Here is a 25,540-nt window from a genome sequence, read left to right as displayed (position 1 = left end):
TGAAGATTGCCAACTGTCACTAACCGCCCTTTCACCGCGTGCCTGCTCACACCTCGCAGCAGATCAACTTTATATCCGCAGTAAAGCTGTCGACTCGCCGTAAACAGAGCAAGTGGCAAACACTTTCTCTTACACCTGCACTGTCTCACAGGGCTGTCACGAGGAAAGCAGAGCCGGATGGAGCACAGCAGGATCTCTGTCGTTAGTTAGTCTACTCTCGTCTGGCACAAACTGTAGTGAACGTGAAGATACTCAGGACCGTGTTTGACAGAGACAAACGCACAGTTGATGAGATTGAAGAACAGAAGAACGATCAAGTTTTTAATCTCTGAAACATCGCTACTTTGTAATTAAAAGGCATGCATGTGGTTTTGGATATAATCCCCTAATTACAGACCCAGCATACCTCTTAATCTGTCTCCCATTTTCTCGCAATGCACAATTTTTCACATACAAAAATCTAAAATATTTGCCCCCTTTATTCTGATACCTCTATATAAAATTCCAACAGCTGCTTTCAGCTCGATAGCGTAGTTGTGTGTGATTTAATCTCAAAGATACAAAGATATGACCAATCAGCTAAGGTGAGAGGCCAGTCAAGCAGAGGCGCGACATGAAATCCACGGCACAAGTAAGAGAATTTGGCAACAAGTCAGCTTTTAATCATGCACTTTACATATGTGGCTTTTTTGGAATAATGGCAAGAAGAACGCCGTTGTTAAAAGTAAACCAGAAGAGTTTCAATTTACATTGAGGTGCAGACGGAGATGCTGAGGCCAAATTTGTCCAAAACTGAATTTTTCTGGTCAACACATAAACTGTTATCTGTTAAAGAAAACAAACAGCACATCACCCTGAAAACACCATCTTTATTATAAAGTGTGTTGGTTGCAGTTTAGTCATTTGGTGATGATTTTTTTTCTTTTGCACGGACTTGAGAGGTGGTGTGAAAGAAAACCTGCTATTAGTTAAAAAAAAACAAAAAAACATTTGAGACTGTGGCAGGGGGTTTCATCTTCTACCAGGATAACTAAACACACTGCCAGAGCTACAATGGAAAGGTTAAGTTCAGGGGAGCGCAAGTTCAGTCCTTAAGAGCTGCTATCCTGCAGGTTTTAGATGCATCCCTCCTCCACCACACCTGAATCAAATGGCTGATTTCCCTCACTGGTATGTCACTCAGCTCTGCAGCAGCCTGGTAATGAACCATTCATTTGATCCGGATGTGTTGGAGAAGAGATGCATTTAAAAGTTTTAGGATAGTTTCAGGATGGAACTTTGGGATAAATCATATGCATGTGTTATAAAGGTCAAAATCAAGATCAAAGTCCAACTGTGAATTGGTGGCAATTCATGCAAATGTATGTTCATAAACACTTTGCATCCAGTCTGATTGAGGCAGAACTATTTTTGCTAGTTTCTAGATGTGCTGTTCGCAAGGTCACCTCCGGCAGCTGTGATTGATGGTCTGGACTGTCTTTTTCAAGGTGCTGTATAAGCATTTAATAATAGAAATTTCAATACAAAAAAAATTGCTTTACTTCTGTGGATCTGCAATTGTCAAAACTGGTTGGGAATTACGTACCCTTCCTTGCGGAAAATCGTGCGGAAGCAGTCTCGTAGACTCTTGTAGCTGGTGGGGTCGCTCGATCCTCCCTGGATTTGAAACCTGCAAGGACAAAAAGATTTTTACTCAAGTTTTAGCCATCACTGGGGCTTTTACTGTAGCTACGTCTTTTTTTTTTTCCTAGAAGCACTTTCACACATGCGTCAAACACACTGAACAAATTTGATGTTATCATTAATGAGCTCATTTCCCACTTTATTTTCCTCCCCTCTCCTTCATTTGCTTTACCCCATCCACCCCCAGTTCCCACCCGCTCCTGCAAAGATGAGAGGCTCGCAACCCTAGGTCGTGTTAGTACGGGGGAACGCTCAAACATTTATTTAACCCAACTGATCCAATTAGTAACCCTACACCCCAACACTGAGTTTTCGCAGCAAGCTTACCAACTGCTAACATGCCAGTAAGCCAGTTATAACAACTCTTTAGTTACATGTAAACTTTTACTGTGATGGGGAAGGTTGGTGGCGTTTTTGTTGCATGGCAAATAAGCAGGTAACTACCTAATAAAAGTATGATCTGTGTAACCATTTTAAATATGAGAGAATATTAATTAAGCTCAGAAATCATGCTCTCTGCATAGTTGCTAAAAGAGATTTGTACCATTTCATCAGATAGTACAAATGTCACCAAATAAATTGGTTCAATAAAGTGGTCTGATGAAAAGCAAGAAATTTAAAATGGTTTTGAACAGCAGAACATATGGCAAAGCAAGAATTGGGAATGATTTACCAATAAAAAAAAAAGAAAAAAAAAGACGTCAGCAAGTCTGCGAGGACAGAAAGACATGTTGGATGCAACGGGACAAGAGAAAGATTCCCTTCTCATATGGTGTCAACTGCCTGGTCACAAGGTCAGCAGTAAGTCCTCCATGTGGGTGCCTGATGGGGCCATAAAGAGCTCCGGGTTTCAGCCGAGGGGGGAGTTTAGCGGGGTGAGCGGCCTTTTATATCGCTAACAGATTGACATCTTGGAGGGGTGTCCCTAATATCCTATTTGATGGAATCCCCATAGCTTGTAACCGGTTTCTGAAAACCAGTAAAAACGGCGTAATAAATAGATGTCTGACACCGTATTAAAAGTGAAGAAAAGAAGAGGGACTCAAGGTATGAGGGGATGGGGGAATAAGCGGGATGAGAGAGGGTAAAGCGCCAGATGATTTAAGACCACTGGGGCTTGTAAACAAAGTCAAATCTGACTTAATTAAAGTCAAACTATCGCAGGTCGAGTCTGGAAGACACCCTATCCCCAGTCCCCTGGTTTCCTTGTTCATCACACTTCGACCCGAACCAACCCTAAAAAAGTGAGGTTGGCAGCACCTTGGTCCGGTTCCAGCCCCCTGACTCCACTCGTGACCTTCGGGTCAACTCATTTCCTAATGGCCCTCTTCTACCCTCCTGTAAAAGCCGGGGACCAAACAGGGGGCCCGAGGAGTGGGAGATAATAGGGTGAAGTCGAAGTACTTTTGGCAACAGAGGAACTGTCAAGCCCCCAGCTGGGGAGCTTCTAATGTTACTTTTCTTTGCAACAATGTGACTATTTGGTCAATCCGAGCTGAATTTCGTGTTATTCTTTGATTTGCAAAGGCAAAAAGATTATGATTTCGCTTCAAATGAGTCAGTAATGTGATGTAACAAGATATGTTTCTGTACAGAACAGCAAACCTCAGTATGGCTTTGGCGTTATAAACCATAAACTCTGAATAAGAAAAACCTTGGGGCCTTTTCCTGACGCACAGCGTGCAGCATCCTTTTCAACCGTCGTTGAAGATAAATACGCAGTGTACTCCAAAGTGATGAGATGTGCAAGTCTATCAAAATGATCTCCCAGGACCTCTTCACCCACATTCCGCCTTCCCTGTATTTCAGCTTTACGGGCCCAGAGGTGCCCAGGTGAGGGTGAAGGCGAGGGCAGGTTGGCGGTTCCATGAACAAGACAAGCACTCTGACCTTTAGTGCCCGTAAAAGTACAAAAGGTATGCATTCACAAGAAGTCAAAAAGGTAAATTAGGGCAAAAAGGCACGCCAGAACCCCAGTCTATGTATTTTTTTATGAACAGCAACAAAGTGTTTGAGGAACTTCAGTGGTCTGCTCCCAGACTCTGGGAAGAAACTGAAAAGATGAGGTGGAGCTCGATAATGATTCATGAATTTGAACTGGCTAATGGGGCAGCCAAGAGATTTATGCACACGAAAAAGCAGAGGCTGGATGTTCTCATCTTTAGAAGTTCATACCGCTTTTTACCAGATCATTTAGCATTATTAAACTAAGTGCAACAAGATACTGTAGCATGAGATACAATGTTTCTCATCATATTGAAATCTGCCTCACAAAGCACCATCTACTTGCCATCATTATGATTTTTTTACGGCAAAATAAAGTTAATACTCCAATGTGAATCCGAGTGCCTTACATTTGGCACCCCGTGTCATTGCTAAATTCACAAATTCACAAACTAAAACATTAAAATCTCAGTTTAATTAATTAGTTAATAAATTTCTAGTCTGAGGTTTTAATTGTTGACAAACATGTCCCGACAAACAGCATTAAATGCGTTTAAATATATAACACAATCTTAAACTGTGTAAATAATCTCTGTTCAGTGCAGAATAATCCAGTTCAGTTCTGTCGTATTTAAATGTTTAATTAGAGCTGATCAATTCAGGCTTCAGAGTAAAAACACCTAATTTAAGCACAGATTATAAATGTGGAATCACGTTATTTTATCTGAATTTTACTACCAATTTTTCTTTAAATACACCATAAAATGGACATTTCAAAAAAAGCAAAACAAAATCCAGTTGAGTCCTAGTGACAACCTTTTTGTCCCTGCTTGTGCCACCGTCTGACAGCATTGACCCATATCGTATAAATAAAAAAAAACGCCTCTTCTTGAATTGCTACCATTTTGCATTAAAGTTGGTGAATAATGCCTAAATATTCTTTTTATCATAGGAACGTAGCAAACTACCGTAGTCACAATGAATAAATAACATTTTAACCTTTTATTATATTTAAAAGAACTGGGATTTCTAAAGTTAATAAAGGGTTTACTTGGTTAAGTGGAATAAAATAAACACATTTGTCATTTTTGTATTTTTAAAATAAGTCTAAAATGATGATCTACTGATATTTTGAAGAGCCACCAAAGCTTCATGAGACTAGATCAAGTTGGATTTCATCTACATTGTTTTCTTCGCCTCTCTGAATCTGGCATTGCCCGGGTTTTTGGAGAACTCGTTGTGACTATGGAAAGGGAAGGATAATTTACTCTAGTTGTTCAAAAGACAACAACATCCTCATGGCTTTTTGGACTCTTTCTCACACCGATAAAATTGATTTCTCCCATTTCCTATATGACCATGTTGGGACTAGTTTGTTCCTCCAGATGTTTGCTTATATACTATGACCCCAGCGACTTGCGACCAGGCTGTGTTATTGGAGACGAGCAGGAAAGGACCAGCATAAAACAGTACAGGGAGGCATAGATGGTTTAGACATTAAAAGTTGTTGACTGACAGACAACTCTACAATATGTTGGAGCTGATTTCTGCAAATGTTCAAAGTAGGTGCCAGGTAAGTGGATGAGCGAGTGATTTTAGCCACATGTACAACTTGTTAGCATAAAAGGACATCCAGAACAATAAGTTCACAGATTTCACCTCAACTTAATTCCATCGGATACAATTTGGTCACTATGACCAAATACGTTCATTTTACTTAAAATGAAAGAAACGCACTAAAAGTGACATTAAATGCTTGCCTTATCCAAACTCACCAACTTTCTATTAGGGAAAAAGAGCAATTAATGAGATAACTTTTGATGTAATTAGGACAAGTGGGGTAGCAGCGATAAGATTAGGTTAATTGCTGTTGCATATGGTAAAGAATGACACAGTCGCTGCCACTTTGATGTGAGGAAATGCTGCACGACTCTGGAGGCTCATGTGACACCAGGCTGCCACTGTGCAGAACAAAAAGAAGGCAACTAGCATGTTTCAATTAAACAGGAATTAGTAAGGCTTTTAAAAGCAGGTTTGTTGATGTGAAGGATAATGTCACTTTAAAAACTATATTTTTGGTTGTTTAATAACTTTTCAGATGCCATCTTTGAAGAATAGTTTTTCTATAGCTTAGTTTGTTATTTGGTATAGATTTTATTTTGCTATGGTTAGTAAAAAAAACAAACAACAAAACTGTTAAATTAGGGTAATGCATTTCTTCTGTATCTCCTCTATATTACATGGTGCCCCAAGGAACCACTGTAGGCCCACTGCTTTTTAATGTTTAAATGTTGCCAAGAAAGAATAATAAAGTTTCTTTTTTTTTTCTTTTTTTAACCAGACCTAGAAAGTATGAACACCTAACTCCAGTCTAGTCATCTAGTCCTTGACTCTATTTCTTCTTCTAACACCAGTGAGACCAGTTTGCTTAACATGAAAGGTTTAATTGGTTTAATTATTCAATTATTAATTGAATAATTTGTTATTCAGTTAAATAATTGAATAATAAAGTCAATTATTTAAAGTCAATAAATAATTGACTATTTTTGGACTTTAATCCAAAAATAAAGTCAATAATAAAATATGTGGAACAGCAGCTAGCATGTAAGTACTGCACAGACTTTAAGTCACTGCCTACAATTATTTTTCCTTGGTTTTTCAAGGGAAAAAACAAGTGTTTCAATTCTTTTAATTTGCTCTGCCATTTTTTGCTGTTCTTGTGAGGACTTGCTGTGATATACTTTCATATTTCCATTGCTTTCAACACGTCCCCCCCTCCATGTGTGACCATGGGGAATTTCTCCTGGCAAGTGTGTTTAGGTTGTGTTTAACCAAAGCGTCCTGTGTTGCACTCTGCTTCCTGCATTATTTTCTCTTGAAGTGGACTAAGACCTACATGATCACATGGGCCAGAGCTTGGTTCTTCGAGCCGATCCAACAGGGCTGGCGTGAACGTCTTTTAAAAAACGAGTGTATATGGCTTACTCTGTAATTACCACCATCAATCTTCCCATCGTCTAACACTCTTCCATCAGAGATGTATTTTCACTACATGATTCTGATGCGCTCATGCTGATGTGCAAAGTCTAGTATTCTTCCATACTTGGAATTTTACCATGAAGACCAGAAAGTTACATTTCAGTGTTGTTCTTCCTAACATCTTCTGTGTTTGTAGCAGACTGCAAACTGAACTTTGTGCTGGTTTTCCTTCAATAATGGCTTACAATTGTTTCATAGAGGCTCGACTTAAAATAATTGTTTCTCCCAACTCAGCAGTTGTTCATCTTGGCCGTTTTTCTGACTTAAGCTTTTTATTTTATCTGCATGGTCATGTCTTGATATGTTTTTGCAGTTGTGCTATGACTGTTTATGTTTAAACCAAATAAGGACTCAAAACCTGACCTCCTTCTTCATGATTCTCACTAATGTTCCCTAACGCGGCTCTTCACAGAACAACTAGATTTATGCTTAGATTAAATTACGTACATTTACACTCTGCCTACAAAGTGGAAGACTTCTTAAGGAAATTTGTTGTACCCAATTCTATTTAGTGGTATCTGACTAAAGAAAACCAGAATTGGAATAAAAATAGTATTTCAGTTTGCAATTATGTGTTACAATGTATTGGTTTATCACATTAAACAAACAAACAAACAAAAAAATAGTGTTTGTGGTTTTAACATAAAATAATTTCAAGAGGTGTGATTTCTTTAGTAAGGAACTGCACATACATATATTTTTTTCCCTGACTGTTTTATATCGCTACCAAGTTATACGAATCTTAGGCTTCTTTTATTTGCATGAATATACTATAAAACAAAACAAAACAAATAAAAACCTTCAGTCTCTGTTCTCACTTTGGCAAAAGAATTACAGATCCAGATGGAGATGCAGTCCTTTGTAAGCTGCAACCACGCAAAGGTTTTTAAACAAGCTTAAAAGGCACACAATGGGCCTTGAACATGGCAAAATTGGCGAGTTTTTGTTGGAAGATGTGCTTCAGGCAGGGTACATTGGCATTGTTATTCTTTTCAGTTACTTGCACGATAAGGCTGGATTTCTTTCATGTGTGTAGACTGTTGTCACTCTATTACTTTATGCACAGATTTTTTACAAAAGCACCCACAAAGGGAGAAGTGACCTAAGCCCGGCTAATGACGCTATACTTAAAACGAGGCTTGTTTAATTAACAGATGGGCCCTCTGAGCAAAAGGTTGCGCCACTGGAAATTACTCGACAACTGTGGTGCAATTCCAGCTTGGCAGTGAGCAGTCCAAGCATTGGTTTAGCAGGCAGTGACATGTCCCTGCCTTCTGCGAACGTTTCTAGATGCGATGGCACTGGAGCACGTTTTACGTTCAGGCAGCAGGGGGCCAACACTGTGGTTCTGTCTGCACCAGTGTTTGGAGAAATCCAAAACTTGCACTCTGTAATTAGTATACTGGAATGTGTAGGCCCTCCATGATAATGATAACAGGTAATCGCTCTAACATGCACATCTGCTCTTTATGTAAATCTCTGTAACAGAGTTTTCTATCTCTATAGGAAACCATTTGTGGGTGTTAGTTGAATGCCCAACATCTGTGAGTAACTACAGCAACATCTGTCACCACATTAAAAGTTATGTGTTTGAGACTTAAAGTTTATTTTTTTGGCATTTGCCTTTATGAGATAACAATAAAACGTGAGGAAAAATGGATGATGTAGTTACATGGTGTCCTTGACAAGTCCCTTTAATGAGAACAAAATTTAGCATGTATGTTTTTTGTTTTCAAATTCACCCAAAGTGTATCTCGCTGAACTTATTTTAGTAACATTCGATCTCCAGTTTTCTGTTTGATTTTTACGGACTGGAATATCGGCTTGGTGCTTAAAGAGTCAGGCCTCACTAAAAGGCCTCAAGGCTTTCTGCGTTGCTTATTCGTCATTTTGCAGTACCTCTTCTCAAAGCTCCTCCAAAAAAAAATAAAAAATGGTACTCCAAAATTACATCAGAGTGTTTGCTCTTGAAATGCAGTAATATGCCATACCTTGGCCTCACTGCCAAGGACTGTTTGGGAAAATACCCAACAGGCTACCAGCTTTTAATAAGACACCTTGAAGTGAGAACAAGTTTTAGTGGTTCAGGTGATGTTAAAGCTGTGGCAAGTCATGGAACAGCTTAGTCACAAGGAAATACTGACAGTCTGGTAACAAATGTGCATTTATATGTTGCCCTGCAAAAATATTCACACCCCTTGAGGTATTTTCACATTCTGTCACATCAGAGCTAGAAACTGCAGGGAAATTTTATTGGGTTGGACCGACACAAATTAGCGTAAAATCTCTTCCAAAAACCGGTTGAAAATTGTGGCATGCAGTTGGATTCCCCTCCTCAGTACAGTAAATACATTGATAAATAATTTGTTGCATTGACAGCTCCGTTTTTTTTTTTTTTTTTGTAAAACAGATCAAGCTCAGGCAGTCTGGATGAAGAGCATCTGAATATCACTTTTAAGCTCTTACCAGTTTTCACTGGTCTTGGATCTGGAATTTGACTAGACCACTCTAACACAGGATTATTATTTAAACAAAAATCACTCTTTTGTAGCCCAGGCTGTATTTCCAGGCTTGTTCTGCTGAGAGCTGAACCTCTGACCCTGTAGATACCAGGTATGGACCAGGTTTTCTTCCAGTACTGGCTCGTATTTAGCTTTCTATTAACTCAAACCCTGCCGCTGCTAAAGTAAACTGTCCATACAGCATGGTGTTGTCAGTACGTACCGTGTCAATTTTCCGCTAACCATAGCTATTTTACATGTAGGCCAAAAAGTTTGGTTTTAGTCTCATCCGTGTCCTGCACAGCTTGTGCTAAACAAATTGGACTTTTTGGGGTTTCTTTCAAGGATGGCTTTCTTCTTGCCATTGTTTCATAAAGATTGGATTTCTGGAGTGCACAACCAGAGCTCAGGATCTTGGCAGCTCCTCCAGATTCACCAAGAATCTTTTGCTCATTTCTCAGGTTAACGCTCTCATCGTCGGTTCTATCGCTGTCAGTGAACATCCATGTCTTGGCAGCTTTGCAGTTGTTCTCTACTCTCTCTTCTCCTTTTTTATTTTCTATTCTGATAGATTCCCTCTCTGAGATCTCCAAAGATTATGTTTCGGTCCTGACCTAACTCAGCTTTAAGACCAAGTCATCTTAAAAACCCCAGATTGGTTGGTGCATGTCTAAATACCACAGAATGATGCTTTATCTTACATTTTTATATTCACTGAATATGGTTTTCCACATTAAAAGAAGAGGCTGAGGAGGTTTTATGTTTAATTCTACATAAGTCACTAAGTTGCTTTGTCAGGAAGGCTAGCTACATTTTTTCAGAAACCTACTTGGACAGATGATTTAGATGACCTACTTTTCTGCAAATAAAAGGCTTGGGAAAGTGGAAAGAATACTACTAGAAAGTAAATGTATCATATTTAATCCCATTGAATGTGCTGCGCTGCACTACACAAACTATTTCCTCTCTCTCTGTCTCTCTCTCATGTCCTGAATTCTGGACTTGCCGATTCTCGTATGTGGACTGAGTTCATCGGTTGATCCTGGGTGCACGTGGCATGCGTTTGTCTTAACGCTGCGAGTAAAGTCTTGCCCTGGAGTCTCACATTGCCGTGGGGGTGGAAGGGGGGGATTAGGAGCCAGTTTGACTACCGCTGACCTGCCTGCTCCTTTACAAGGAAAGATCAGCTATCAGAGCTGTTGCTGCTTTGTGCCCTGCTGTTTGACGGTGGTGTAAGGGATTCCTCTTTAAGTGCATAGGGGTTCACCAAGCAGTTGGGGGTAAAAAGGGCAAAGGAAGGCTGAGGTGAAGACTTTCAGATATCATCAGGGTTGCACAGATAGAGGCTGGTTGTCATCAGTAGAAGCCCTCATCAAAAATCACGTTCAAGCCTCTCAAGAGACTCACATCCTCCTGCGTAGTGTTGTCCCAAAACGCTGCAACAAGCAAAGACCAGGTTTTTCTAATCAGACTTGAAACAGGCTACTGGCAGGCTTAGTGGTTAGCAATGACAGCCATGTCATACAACACAATTTACAGAATTGCACAATTCAGTACAGACTCCTTTAAATGTACACACTTTTTTTTACTTTCAAACAAAACATTACATAATTGTTCCCCCCCCAAAAAATCTACAAATTCACAAGGAAACCACAGCAAACCAAACAATGGATTCTACATGTTATTTATGAGGTAGTTATGTAATATGGTTCCTGTTCACAAAAAAAAGGCAGAGAAGCTTATTCAACAACAGGTTAACAGAGGTAGTTGTTGAAAATCTCAAACCACAGAAAGGCATAGTTCATATGGGGGAGGAGCTGAAGCCGTAGGAAATCAGGAAAAGAGGAATTAAAAAAAAAAGAAAATGGGGGCAGTGAGAACAAAAGGGAGAGGGGCGGAAGGAGTGGCTTGTTCGAGACTTACTACAACAGATACACTTTTGGGATCTCTCCAACGCAAATTAGATTACGCTGCAAAACATTCACACAGACTCCAAAAACACGAGAAAGGCGTGGCCCTTCTGCTGCAGAAGGAAGCAAAGGGAGATTGGCGAGTAGCTGCTTCTAGATTGGTACACACCGTTTGCGCATGCAAGTTATGCTGAGGGCGGAGCCCCATGTAACAGGATCTCGACATGAAGGGAAATCCAGGCTCGAAGCAACTCTCTAATGAGAAGTGGACCCTGATCAGAGTCAGATGGGGTGCCTGGAGCACACAGCCCCCTACAGAAAAAGCCGCCCGACACCCTTTGTTACCTCCAAGTGAGCTGAGACCAGCCCATGAACCATGTAACTAGGTGGTTTCCAGGTTAATGAAAAGCTGTAACTCTGGTCTCACCGTCTCCGACGAAGGCCTTTCCAGCACCGCGCAATCACCCCCCCACCATCTATACCCCCACCTTCACATATGAACACGGTATCAGGGTGAGGGGTAATTAACCGTTTACATCGTGTGAACTATGCTATACTTACATGTCGGCATGATGATCGTCTAGTTTCAATGTCAGATTTCGGTTTCAGATTTGGACTCTGTACACGACACTATTACGAAACATTGTTGTAAATTCAATCTGGAAAAAATATGCAATGCAACTACCCTCGTGGTAACCATGGTTTCTTGAGCTTTGTGATGCCATTTGTTCACTCGTGTTTTCTAACGAACCACGGAGGCCTTCAGAGCAGCTGGATTTATACTGAGATTAAATTATGCGGTGGATTTTAATCTACCGTTTCAGAGTAAATACATCCTACACTCCAGATCTTTCTTTAGGAAAACTCAAAAACTATTTGCCATTTTCCTTTCCATTTATATCCCTTCCTGCATTGGACTTTTGAATAAAATCCCACTTAAAATTTTTGGCCCGTTAATATGACTGTGACAAGGAAGTGTGAAAAAGTTTGAGAGAAAACTAAAATGCTCTCTTGATATTTTTATTCAACAGCAAACGTTACAAATTACTTTTTTAAGCACATTTTTGGGTGTAAATAAAATGCCATACTTATGTCTGCAGACTTGAACAAAAGTCATTAGCCGACTTTGTCTGACCAGCAGGCTCAAAACAAACATGGCGGCTATGTCGTCTTCGTCACCGTCAAATGAATCTGGTTATTCAAGCTTTGCATGATGAGCGATTGAAGAGTTGAAACTGGAGGGGCGACTGGTGAGCTAACAGAAAACGCAAAGTCAAAGTTTTCTTAAGCTGCTGATTACTCCATGAACTCAGAGGGGGGCTGTTTTTCTGTCTGCTACGTTCTGGCGAAAATAAATGTTTGAAGAAATACTGCAAAGATACTGCTAATAACTAAATTAATTAATGTTTAAACCAAACAGATAATAACCAATACCTACAACAGTTATCAAATGTGTAACTGACATGGAAATGTTACTATTTTTATTATTAGACTTTAAGGAGAAGAAACAGATGTAACATCTATTGTTGTCTATTTTCAATTAAATATTTGAATTCTAAATATATAGGATTTCTTTTAATCTGGAAGTACATAAATAAATGACAACATTTGTTGTATTTAGTTTGGTAGTGTTACTTCTCACCTTATTCTTAAAATTCATAACCTAAAGTACAAATCAATATTAACTTTTTATTTTGTAAAATTAAAAACTCGTATTAACCTTTGTTACAAAATAATTAAATAAAACCAAACTAAATAAAATGAAATATATTTTCAGTTTTTGAGATGGATTAGTTGTTTAGCTTATTTGAAAATGTAATCAACTGATTGTTAAACTTTAGCAAGAGCCATGAGCTAAAGTCGTACAGTTAAAAAAAGCACCAACAGATTTTTCAGTACAAGAATTGTTAGATAAAATATGGGTTATTCACAGAGTCACTCAGCAAGGACTTTATTCTATTGTTTTAGTCAGAAATGCATGTCCGTCTCTCTCAACAAGGAAGGAGGTTGTAAATCCAACCGATAGAATGTGGAGTCGCTCAGATGCAAGAAACATGCACTTGTTAGGAAAAGTGAATAACTGGTCGGAGTGCAGATTAGTAAAAAGGCAACACGACGTGAAAAAATTTTTCGTTTTGTGTGTCAGATCTCAGCTGAGTTAGTAACGATTCTTTAACTATAAAGTATTTTTCCTGTCAGTGTGTTTCTCATCATGAATGTGATTTAAAAATAGCTCCAAATTTGGTAGGGGTTTTTCCCAAAGTGGCCAATTTGTCTTTGCAGTTTCTAATATAAAACAGCAGGACTGAGAAATTCATTGCTAACTTCTGCTAATTCGCACTCTCCTCGTCCTTTCAAATGTAGGAAAGAGATAAACCCTCGCAGGAAGGCAAACAGGTACACATTTAGTCGAGATTACCTTCCTGAAAATCAAAAGGCGAAGGGGAAAAAACCCTTTGATTTTTTTGGGTTGTGGAAAAAAAAAAAAAAGTAAATTCACTCCAGTTGCTGTTCAATTTGGACTGTTGGACATTAAAGCAGTTCCTAATAAGAGCCATGCCTGAGAGAGAAACACACACACACACGAGCCAGGGAGAGAAACCCAGCCGAGGTGTGTCTGACTCTCGGCTCCAAGGTTCCTGCTAATAGATTTCAGCTCCCCAAGTGTCCCAATTAGCCGGTGTGTATGCTTGCTTTATGAATTCATCTGTAGATATTAGAGTGCGAACATGAACATGTTTTCGCACAACTTCCTTCTGCCTGCTTTCCTTTAGCATAGAAAACGTCGGGCAGATTAGGCAAAAATATTTCTTTCCGTGTTATTTGGAACCGTAGACAGATTATTGTGTCTTCTGTATGCATCTATGGAAACAATTAAATTTAAAAACTCAAAAGAAAAAAAAAAAAAAAAAGTCAGTCCAGACCAAAAGGAATCAATTTACGCAGGCCAACTGCGAACAACAAAAGTCTCATCAGCATAAACACATGGTGACACAAACAGAACACAAACGGATAAACATGTCCGCTTTAAAGCAACTTTTATCACTTCTGAGGGAAGAGCCCTGCAAAGAAAACAGCGAGCGCACTTTTAACCCTGACCTCATGTGAGGACGGACAGCCAGAGCTCAAGACTTACCTGTAATAAAGCCCGCAGTTTCCACACGTGACCATAAATCACGGCGTGTGCCTTCAAAGTATCAAATATCGACCAATACGGCACCGCTCACCCTTGGCTTTCATCCCCACTTCTTGCTCTCCGCGTTCTAGCGGTGGCACGGCCTTCAAAGTGAAAGCGTCTCAGTTTTTTAAAAGGCACGCCGGGCAATTTATTTACCAAGAAAGTGCTGCCGTAAATGACAGAAAAAGTGGTACAATTTACAGACGAGGAGCGAGTGGGAGGAAGGGGGGGTGAAGGCAGAGGTCTTGGCTGGTCCTGTGAAAGACTATAAAGCTTTAGTAGTAGCCCACGATCTGTTTATGACTGACTGAGACACTGTGGTGTTAGGCTCCAGAAAACTCTACAGCTCAACGCTGCTGCTGTTCTTAGGATGGTAACGGAAAAGCGGCCGACGAAAACATAGGCTGCTTTCATTGGGGAACTGATTGATTTGGCAAGAAGTTGCAGAAAAGAAGAAACTATATATTGTGCTTTTTGGTTGCATAATAAGACAAATATAAGACATAAATTTAGAGCGGCATATTTGCACATTTTGTGAGGTTTGAACAGTGAAACGGTGCATTTAATTTGCAACTAAATGTGTGAGAAAGTTACAACATTGGCACCTACTTTTGTGGGGAAAGAGCCCAGATCCAAGGGGGCCTACTAATCTTAAGATTTAACACCCCGTATACTGTTGGCCGCAAAAAAAATAAAAAAATCCCATCACCAAAATTTATGAAGCAGATTCCAGCTAAATTAGTTCCGTTCATCCCGAGGAAACAAACAGGTAGATTATGATTTTTATCATTTACGCTCACCTTGTCTTCACAACATCGAGTGGATGCATCAAGCAGATCTCCACCAGACCTAAAAAAAAGAAAAACAGACATTTTTCAGTTTTAAAACTGTAGTTGCTGAATTGAAGTGCTTCAGGGGGTTAAAGCTTTGACATAATTTAATCACAGCATATGTTATGGTCATCAGTGTCTTGCAATCGGTACCTGAAAGATGGGACTTCCAGTTCCGAGATGTTAAGGAATAATTTTTACAAATTCATCAGTGGCCCAATTATTGGCATCATGCTGTTAAACTTTGGGCTGTCTCCTTTTGCCCAAAAGAAAGGTGGGGGATATTATGCAAAATCAACTTTGTTTTTTAACCTTAACGTAAGGTCAACTTTGTTTTTTAACCTTAACCTTACCCAAAGCACTGCCTTTGAGTTTCAGTCCCGAGTGGAGCTCCCACTCCACAGGACACCACCCCTAACCCACACAACTCCACCAGACTAGTGGCAGCAACAATTAACAAGCATCTGGTGGAACTGCATGCCTGCTGAGCTCCTAAGAGAAGGGGTAAAGATACAGCTAGGAAGCAAAATCCAATTTCTTTTAAGCTGTTTAGGCACCATTGTTACTTGATTGTGCTGCAAAATTGCACTATGTGCCTGGAAAATACATAATCCGCCCCCCGTTACCCCATTAAATGACTCAGCTAGGTCGAGTCGCAGTTGCATGACAGAAGTACGTAACTCTGTATGACTCTTCCTGACTGATCTACAAAGCTTCGCAAATATATGACAAAGCACCACGATGTATACTGCTGTGGGAGGGGAGCTCGCCACAGAGTGTCTGGGGAAGAGTGTGTGCAAAAATGAACGCTCAAGCACTTGATGTGCTGATTGTTCAGCTTCGACCTGGCTATACTGGCCCTTTCGGTCTTCTCTTGTGACATTTCACAGAAATGAGAGAGGGATGTTTGAGTAGTCTAACACATTTTTGTTGAAATGCCAAGGTATTTCAAAGAGTTTGTGATGACATGCCCTCTAACTCACAGCCAGGTCACAGCATCATAAAACCCTCTCCAATACAAAACAACAGACTTGGATAGATTTGTTTTATAATCAAATCTACCTGGGGTGTTTAGTCAAAAGAGACCAAGATTGATCTCAAAAACAAAGCACAAAATTCTAACTAAGGTCTAACTAGAACTGAGCAAAGCACTGGGATGTTCACACAGCCATCTCTCAGGTTTACAGAGAAGGTTGTGAAGAAAAATGCCTTCTGTAGTCAGAGGAGGCTGGTTGAAGAGGATAAGGTTGCAGTAGCTCAAGTAACCACCAAGGTTTGTGGAGTACCATCCCTGAATGTACACAACATCACATTTTGATGCAGATGGGCTACAGCCATCTACCAGAAAACCACATCAGGCACCACTCCTGATTGCTATAATGAGGAGTCTTGGGCCATAGTTCACACATGAATCTGATTCAACATTCAGATGGTTGCCCCAAACACAGATTCACCTTGCCAAGTATTAACCAGCATTTCATCACTATTGCTGACCATTTTCCATCCTTTGTGATCGTAGCGTTCTCATCTTTCAATGGCTACTTTCAGCAAGACAATGAATCAAGTCACAAAGCTGTTATGAAATCAAATTGGTTTCTTGAAAGTGGCAATGGGTTCACTGTGCACCAATGGCCTTCGCCTCAAGTCACCAGATCTCAATTCAATGCATTGGATTGTGGTGGAACAGGCGGTTCAAGTCCTGGATGTCCAGCTGGAAAATCTACAGCAACCGGAAAGAACAAAATCTCAAAAGATATTTTTTTCAAAGTTGGTTAGTTTCTCTGTTAGTCTGTAATTTATATGCAAGTATATATGCATTGCATATATACTTGTATGCAATGCAAATTATAAAATAGTCAGATTCTTGTTCTGGACGCAACAAGTGGACAGAAGAACTTTCCTAGGGTGAATTTACCGTCAGGCGTTTCCCAAAACTTTACCATGTCAAACATTAGAACCAACTCTAAAATGATGTAATCGACTTAAATTGGAGTTTTCCTCATGTGAACTATTTTTCCGATTTCAAAGTACAAATCAAGCAAAAAGGATTTTGCCACATTTGTGTGAATTTAGCATTTTCTTTTTGTCAGGTGCTGTCTGCGCCACAACTTGGTTGTGAACAAGCGGTCTAAAATTTCTTCAAGGGAACACCAGCCATACCATGCATGAAAACTGGACATGTCAGCCAATCTGCCAGAAGTTGGAGAATTGATGCAGCTGGGTGATCATTTGGAGACTGAGGTTTCACACAAATCCTAACTATGTGCATCTGTGTTGAAAAAGCCACTGCTCTGGCACGGAGGCCCTCTGACTCAATCGAGCTACTTTTAACTCCTGATTTTCTCTGCATTGCTTCTCCGCTGCTCTGAGGGCTTTCCTTGCAGATTCCACAGGGGAATGTGTGTGTACACAGCTGCTGTGCAATACGGGCTCTTTCTAATTTGCCCAATTAAACACATTGTCTATAAAAGAGTGTGTCTTCTGGGGGTTTTCTAGGGAAGTAATTATCAAGCAAAATACCACAGGAAAAAAAAATGACTGTCTAAAGTTGCTACTTAAAGTATGAATGGGAAAACCGAGAACTAATGAACCGGGGCAGCGTGGGGCAAAGAGTCGAACAAAATTCAATCGCTCGTCGGGGCTGTGGTTGCTAATGACAGCATGCTGAAAAGGTAAATGCAAGACCGTATTGGAGCAATCATTTTCTGTCCTCACTATAAATAGCCCTGCGGAGGGGAAAAGGTGCGTCAAATCTTTCAGTAAGTAATCCGATTACATGACGAAACTAAACCTGTCGGCCTGCTCCATCGGTTTGTGCAAACACAAAGACGCGGGGAGGTGACCGAACACGCTCAGGTTCACCTAATGATGGGGAAGCAGAGTTTCAATAAAAAAAAGAAAAAATTCCAACAGCTTACGCAGTAGCGATAAACGGATCAAATGCTTTCTTTTAAAACTTCACCATTGACGGCTTCAGTGAATCCGTCACATAGCAAAGTTAAGAACCATCCCTGACTGAGCAACAGAGGCGATTACAAATCACAAAATAAAGGTTTGATGCCATCAATCACACATGTTGCAGTACAAACATTTAACTTTTACTCATCCGTTTTTTCTTATGAATCAGTGACCGAAAGCGGAGTGTGCTCTGTCCTAGTTGTGGCAGGATCAAGTGGTGACAAGCAGAAATGCAAACCTTTTTGCGTCTACGTGAGCGACTTTGCAGGCCAGACACTTTAAGAGCAGCTGATGGCAGATGAGATGACAGCCTGTTCAGGTTTGGAGAAATATTTGAAACGGCAGAAGGTTTAAGCCCTACTCTAACCTCTTTCGGAGCAGCTGACACAACATTTTCAGGCCATTAGCTAACTGAGATGTTTCCTCCTCTGTCCCTTCAAAATGAAAGTAAAAAAACAATGCGGCACTGTCCTGTCAAGTCATAAAAATCAACATAAAAAACCCCCAGCTAGCCAGAAAGAGAAGTTTATTCACCGTGGGTATTTTCCTAAAGTGGGTATTTTCCTATCCCAGCTTTTTCATGATTTATTAATAAATGGTAACACTGATAAACCTGCAAACCCCAATTAAAATAGACCGAGGACGTACGAGAACATTTAAACTCAGTGAACCTTTTTATATTTCATCTTACTACAGCCACAAAATTTCAAATGCATTTTTGAATTGAACTGTATAAGGTAATAAACAAAAAGCAGCTTTATTATCTAGTTAAAATCTAAAAAGTATAGCATGGATTGTATTCAAACTTCTTGGATAAGTAAATTTAATCCAGTGCATCCAATACCAAGTTGGTTGTGGGTAATTTCATCTTCTTATAAATGTGAAAGCCTCAAAGGTTTGTTAGAGAACAATGGAGAACGAACAGCAGGCATGTCGGTTAGAAGCTTTTTAAGAAATTAAAACATTCGGGAATTTAAAGCAATGCCTCAAGATTTTAACATCCCGCTTAGCAAAAAAATTTGAAACACTGAAGTTTGTGATAAAATGTGAAAGACTCTGCCAAGATTTCCACAGGACTGCCGAGAGGCAGCTCATACCCTCCACAGTGACCTAGAGGATCACCGCCCTTCTATTCCAGCTGTCAGCACATGCTACCGTTTAATCATAGAGCTCAGTGGTAGTGAACCCACACACTTCACTCGCCTCTATACCCTCTCTCCAATCCAGTAACCGAGAAGGCTGATGGGCCAGGCTTAGAAGACGATGCCACCGAGTTGCTTTCATTCGTCATCCTAATATTTTCAGCGACGTGCCCATCTGGTTGACATTTATGGCTTCGCTTTGCAACAACGAGCGACATGTGGGGATGTTTTGTTATCGAGTCTTTTGTCTCTGGACTACAAGGAAGCGCTCGTCTTCCATCGCCTCGCAGAGTCGCATTCTCAAAGATGTAAACATGTGAATACCAAAGAGATGTCTGGAGAAAAGAGATTATGCATAACTATATTTAAACTTTTTCCGACTTTTTGCAACGTTAAAACCACAAACGTTACTGTATTCAGATTTTGTGTGGAAAACCAAGACAAAGTAGCTCATAATCAGGAAATGGAAGATACGTTACACTAGGTTTAAAATCTATTATAAATACAAATCTGAAAAGTGTGGCCTGCGGTAGGACTTTGTCAAATAAGAAAACCATACAATTGTGATAATACTACTAAGTATTTTAAGGAACATAGTGGATTAAACCCGTAAGTATAATCACTAGTGTTATTCTCATTTGTACTTCTGACACTAAATTTATGGCACTTTAATCCGTTTCCATGTGTAGGGATTTACTGCAGGGACTCATCTATCAGACTGAATAATAAAAACAATATGTGAACTTTGGATTCTCGGAACATTAAAGTCAACAGCTTCTCTATTCAAAACAGCATTTAGTGTAATATTGCAACACATTAGCTGACAATTAAGTACATTTTTTACTGCAGGCACGGGCAAGAGGGATTTTGGTGAACGGTTTCACACTTTTCATGACTAGAGAACACGTTTTTTTCTACATCTTATTCGCAGAGCAGCTCAATCCCAAGGTCAGATCTGATGGACGATGTCTGAATGGCAATTTTCAAGTTTTGACTCGGATTGCAAAATTGCACCAAGACTGAGCCATTATAACACATGGCAATGCTTTGATTGAAACTATTCCAATCTGACTGTATGTTTAGGGTTGTGCATCTAGCTTAAATCTTTTGCAACCGTAGGTCCTCTTCTAGCATTGTTATACGCCCATGTACTATGATATACTACGTTTTATCATGTTTAAAGAGTGGTATATTCTTTTCCAACCTGACATAACTTTACTTTAAAAAAAATGTAATCACCAGATTCATCCAGCGTGTAATGATGCCTTTTGAGAGTATTTGGTTGGCAAGATTTTAAATGAGGGTACAAATTGTTGACAGAACCGTTCTGATTTTTTCACTTGCAAAATGTATTGCAAACCATTCATCCTCCTTTTCCAACACACTGAGGTCTGTGGTTGAAAGGGGACAAAATTTATATGCTTTGGTCTCAAATCTGCAGCAGAGCCAACAAAGTTGCAAGGAGATAAATGCGCTAGTTTGATTTATTTATTTATTGTTACAACATGAAATTATTCCCAAACCTACTGCAGAAATTGGGGTTTGGCTTTGCATAAGAAAATACTTTTTTTATAGAAGAATGAACGCCTTGCTAGCATTTTGCACACAGTGCACAGGTGTCAAGAGACTGAGCCAACGAGTAGCACGAGTAGCACCGCTGCCCACATTCCGCGCTTCCTGATAATTTGTCGTCCACGGAGCGAAGATTATGCATCACGCAGATGAGATGATTATCTGGGTTGGTTTTGGCTCGGGGAATGCACACCGTTCGCTCCCACGCAAAAGTGAGAAAGAAAAACAATACAACACCAGAGAGCGATTGCTCAATAGGTGCAGGTGTCATCCATCATGCTGAGACACTCACTGAATGACTGTAATTCCCAGCAGGCACGGGGAGGGAGGTCACTGCCACTGGAAGACAGACTTGCCAGGGTAAATGTGCTTAATACACGATAGAAGCAGGGACCCGTCATTGCACAAGTTCGCTTCAGTCTTCGGAGACGGCTCGCGTGCTGCTCGCATCGACAGTTTCATCGATTACTCCACGGAAAAAGAAACACAGTGAGCGGGAAATTGGGCATCTGGCTGTTTATTCCTTCTTAAAACAAACAATGAATGAAAGAAAATCAAAGAAACACGTCAAGCTCATGATTCACATACACCCCAATATTCCTAATTGTTTTTACAAACATGGCGCATTTTTTGGTTCATTGAGAGCCAAGGCAGAAAATTGTAGCTCGCCCTGCGGTTTGAAGGTGTGAGAGGAGTGCCGTGATGACAGGGCTTCGCCTCGCAGGCCCGTTCCGGTTTTGACAGCAGCTCCTGACTGAACCTGCAGGTAATGTCTCATGCCTGCATGTCCTCCATTAATACATTTCAAAACATGGCGGAGCTGGAATGCCAAACAAGGCCTGCGAGGGTGATGCGCTCCCTGTAATTTGTCTGCTATGGTTAACAAAGCCGACATGATATCCATCAGCGACGAGACTGAAGCGCCGCGTCAAAGACAACTTGATTAATTTCAGGCTCTTTATAATGTTCAGGCAGATGAGAAGTGGTGAGAGAACAAAGAACGTCACAGAGACAAGAGGCGGCGCTTGCATGTTTCTTCTACAAAAGTAGGATGATTTTTGGTAAAATTAGTTGATATCAAAGGTCACTGAAAACACCACAAGGAAGGATGTGTTTTCATTTGTTAAAGCCAATTTAAGATTATTTTTAATGGCAAGACGACATTTATTCTCATTCTACAGTTATTTTATTTATATGCATTGGAGCCAACAAACAGCTATACAACAATAATCCTATTATTAATGACATGAAAATTAAGACAAATTTTAAGCTTCAGTCTTGAACGTGTCGATGACCCGCAGTTTAAATAAAAGGGTTATTTGCTTCATTTTTTTTCCATCATCAGAAATTTAGGTCGGGAAAAAATTGTTGCTTTTCCCCCCAATATTTTCAAATCAGAGAAAGCATATTACTGATAGATGAACCAAAGTTGATCAAACAACATTTGTATTAATCTCATATTATTATGTTCTCCTCCTGTTCAGATTCACACATGAAAATGAGAGAAATAAATTGGTTTTATTCTGTAGGAAAAAGCCCTTGAAAACATCAATACCTGCTAACATAGTGCAAGATATTATCTTCTACAAATTAGAATTACATACAGGTTGATTTTTTAAAGAGGGAAATTACTTGCACAACATACGCCCAGAAATAAAATTTGTGATAAAAGCACAACTTCTAATACAATCCATCTTCATTGTTATGCAATAGGTAGAAGATTTAGGCTTTCTGAATTAATATTTTTAATATAATGTCTGCAACTGTGGGTGTTGTGATCGAGCCGGATGCTATGTTTATTCTGAAATCATGACCCATAGCACAATAATGTCAGATGTTTATTGTCTAGCACAAAATAGCATAAAAAGTGAGTTATCATATATAATACAGAAGATAAAGGCTGCACCGATGACAGAGATCTGACTGGAGGAGGATAAAACGACTACAACCTGTCTGGAAAAAACCGAATCTCTTTTGAAAGATAGAATCGAACAATTCGATAAAACCTGGCAACCCCTTCTGAGGTATCTTGTGAATAGAGACGCAGCTCATTAGTTGCTTGCTAAAATGCGTGGCGTAACTTTTGTTTTGCTTGCTACAGGTCACCAAGGGCGGATGGGTGATGGTCAACTAGTAAGCTGCCATTTACTTATTTATTTACTGTAGATTGATCTGTCCATTTTTCACAGCTAAATTTGAATCAACTGTTCTGAATGTGGCGAATGTAGACATTCGTTTTGTGTTTGTGAGAAAATCCAGAGAAAATACTTGGAAACTTAAAAGCCCATATTGAGTTAGGTAATTATAATATAGGACGGTAAATTTGAATTTTATTTTTAGAAATAATAAAAAAAACAGTTGTGGTTTACATCAAAGCACCACAAATTTGTCAAGCCAATAAACTATTAGTTAAAGTCAAAGTAAGGCAAGCAAGTGCGGAGAGACGGCTTTGAAATCAAACCTGTTTTTAGAAGTACAACTCAATATCTGGTCAATGTGGGTAATGGCAAGGAGATAGATTTATACTCTAGTGAAAGAGAAAATGATGGATTATAAGTTAGAAGTTTCTGAAAAATTTACAAAGTAAACATAAATTTAAAATACTTTAGTTTCATGTATTAATTTTTTTTTTTTAGGGGCAAATCAATTTTATAGCATACAAACTAAAGGCTGGATTTTCAGATTCGGATTGTGTGACTGCAACAAAAGATGAATTTACACACGTTTAACTGGAGAGCCAAATAAATGTGGCCGGAGCTGTATTATAAAACGAAAATATATTATGGTTTAGAGATCATCTGGGAGAAGATGCAGCACGGAAACCAAGACGGGAGAAAGCCATTAATCACAGAGTTCAAGTTTCCTGGTTCAGGGGCGCAGAAACGTCCCAGTTAATTCCACTAAATCTGCACTTGAAAAAAAAACTCAAAGAGATCTTGCAAAAAAGAAAACCCAAGTGGAGTCATCTCCAATGACAACAGGGGATTTCTCAAACTTAAGGCTGCAGTTAAAAGGTTTAGACGTTCATGGGCCTGTGCCGGCTGCCAGAGCGCAGTTGTTTTTACACACCCGTTGAAGGACTGAGATTTCCTGTATGTCGCCTCGGGGGACAGCATGTAAATTAGCATATTTGTTGGGAATAATGTCCATCCGAGCTCTTGTGTGAATGGAGCAGATAACACTTCACATACAAAAAAAGGGTCAGAAAGATCTCAAAATAGGCCCACGTGTGAATATAGCCAGTGATTCTCCAGCAAGTTCTCACTGCGACCAACTTTTTCGGCCCGTTGTATTCGTCTTTACGAAGAAAAAATAAAGCAACACAAACATCTATCATGGAGGTTTGTGGATTTTCATTCACTTTTCTCACCGTGACAAACAAATCTGCAGATCCTAAATTGTATGGTTTTCGCATAATTTTGCAATTGGAAACACTCCTGAGTGTTTCCAGTTGTGAGACTTTCAGCATTGCGATGTAGGTTTCTTTGGATGTTGACAAGTGCAAAATAGATGTAGGGCTTTCCTCAGAGACATAGGAAAATATAAAATCTGTTCTATTTTGATTAGACGTTCACAGGAAGTCGCCGCTTTGCAACAAAGACTTTATTTTCATGCCTGAAAAGCCGGATGCAACTCAACACTCCCACCTTACGACCGATGGGAGATGCCAGTAAATATTAACATGAAAGCCGCGTCGTGATTATTGTTTGACCGCCGAAATAGATGTTATAAAACAGCAATAAGATCAAGAACAGCCACAAATCTGAAAGAGACGACATAAAAGAAAACGCACTAAAGACTGAACCAGTAATATATTCCAGGGTCGCCAAGTTTTCCCTCTATTATTTGAAAATTCTTCCTCGGAACATTGAGAAAACTTTCTGGCATTGCTGACACCTCATAATGAATCATTTTAGGAGTCATTTGTGGTATTAAGATATGCAAACAGCCTGGGTTATCACTGTTGGGAGGAGGCCAGTTTTGTAGAAAAGCAATTTCAGTAGGTACGTCTTTTTTCCCCTTAAGCTGTTAAGGTGTGTAGAGAGTGTACTGTTGTCCCCGTTGATAAATGCAAAGACAACCCTGAATAGTGCTTTTTAAAAAAGGTGCATTTCACATTTCAATGTACTCTTCTTTAAATAACGATACACTACTTTTGCCAACAACACCAATAGCAAGCCTATATTAGCTTTGCACGAGACAAAGTGGTAATTTTGTCCCAAAAAAAAAAATATGAAAAAGGATGTTCAGGTGCTCAACTCAAACCACGTTGTTCTGAGTGTTAAGAATGGGAGAAATGATTTTCAAATACCAATTTTAAACATTTTGGTGTTTTTTTGAATAGATGTGTTGACAAACTAAAATCCCTCTGGGAAAACAACCCCGTTTAGATAAGATTTGTACAAAACAATGATAACTCTGAATAAGAAGTAAGTAAACGTTTGTAAAAATTGACTTGTTTTGGAAAATGAAGCAAAGTTGTCGAGAAAAAAAAAATATATATGTGCATATTGCAACAACACAAAAGTCTAAATCCTGCTTGGTTTTGTAATCCTTACTTGTTTTTACGTTCACTCTGATGCATACCAATCAACAAAGCTACAGCCAGGTAGGATTTTTGTGATCCTAAACACATTCATGCAACACAAATAAAATTTAAACAAAAGTAATATCTTCATTCTGCTATTTTACCCTGCAAAATTGAAGGTGTGGGCCAGCATAAAAAACCAGCAAGATTTTTAAAGCTGCTAAAAAAATTTTTCCCCCATACAGTTTTGTATTA

General features: G+C 39.5%; 1 protein-coding gene across 2 annotated transcripts in view; it reads right to left on the bottom strand.

The window, feature by feature from the left end:
- slc25a21 (solute carrier family 25 member 21) overlaps positions 1-25,540 on the bottom strand; it is a 116,760-nt gene that overhangs the window by 29,455 nt on the left and 61,765 nt on the right. For both annotated transcript variants that reach the window (XM_008399143.2, XM_008399144.2), the window contains 2 exons: positions 15,056-15,104; positions 1,586-1,669 (listed from right to left, as the gene is read on the bottom strand). In XM_008399143.2, coding sequence (XP_008397365.1) covers positions 1,586-1,669; positions 15,056-15,104 — 133 coding nt within the window. The remainder of the gene's footprint in view (positions 1-1,585; positions 1,670-15,055; positions 15,105-25,540) is intronic.

This window comes from Poecilia reticulata, linkage group LG22 (genome assembly GCF_000633615.1).
Source record: "Poecilia reticulata strain Guanapo linkage group LG22, Guppy_female_1.0+MT, whole genome shotgun sequence".
Lineage (NCBI taxonomy): Eukaryota > Metazoa > Chordata > Actinopteri > Cyprinodontiformes > Poeciliidae > Poecilia > Poecilia reticulata.
This window is presented reverse-complemented; position numbering and strand designations above follow the sequence as displayed.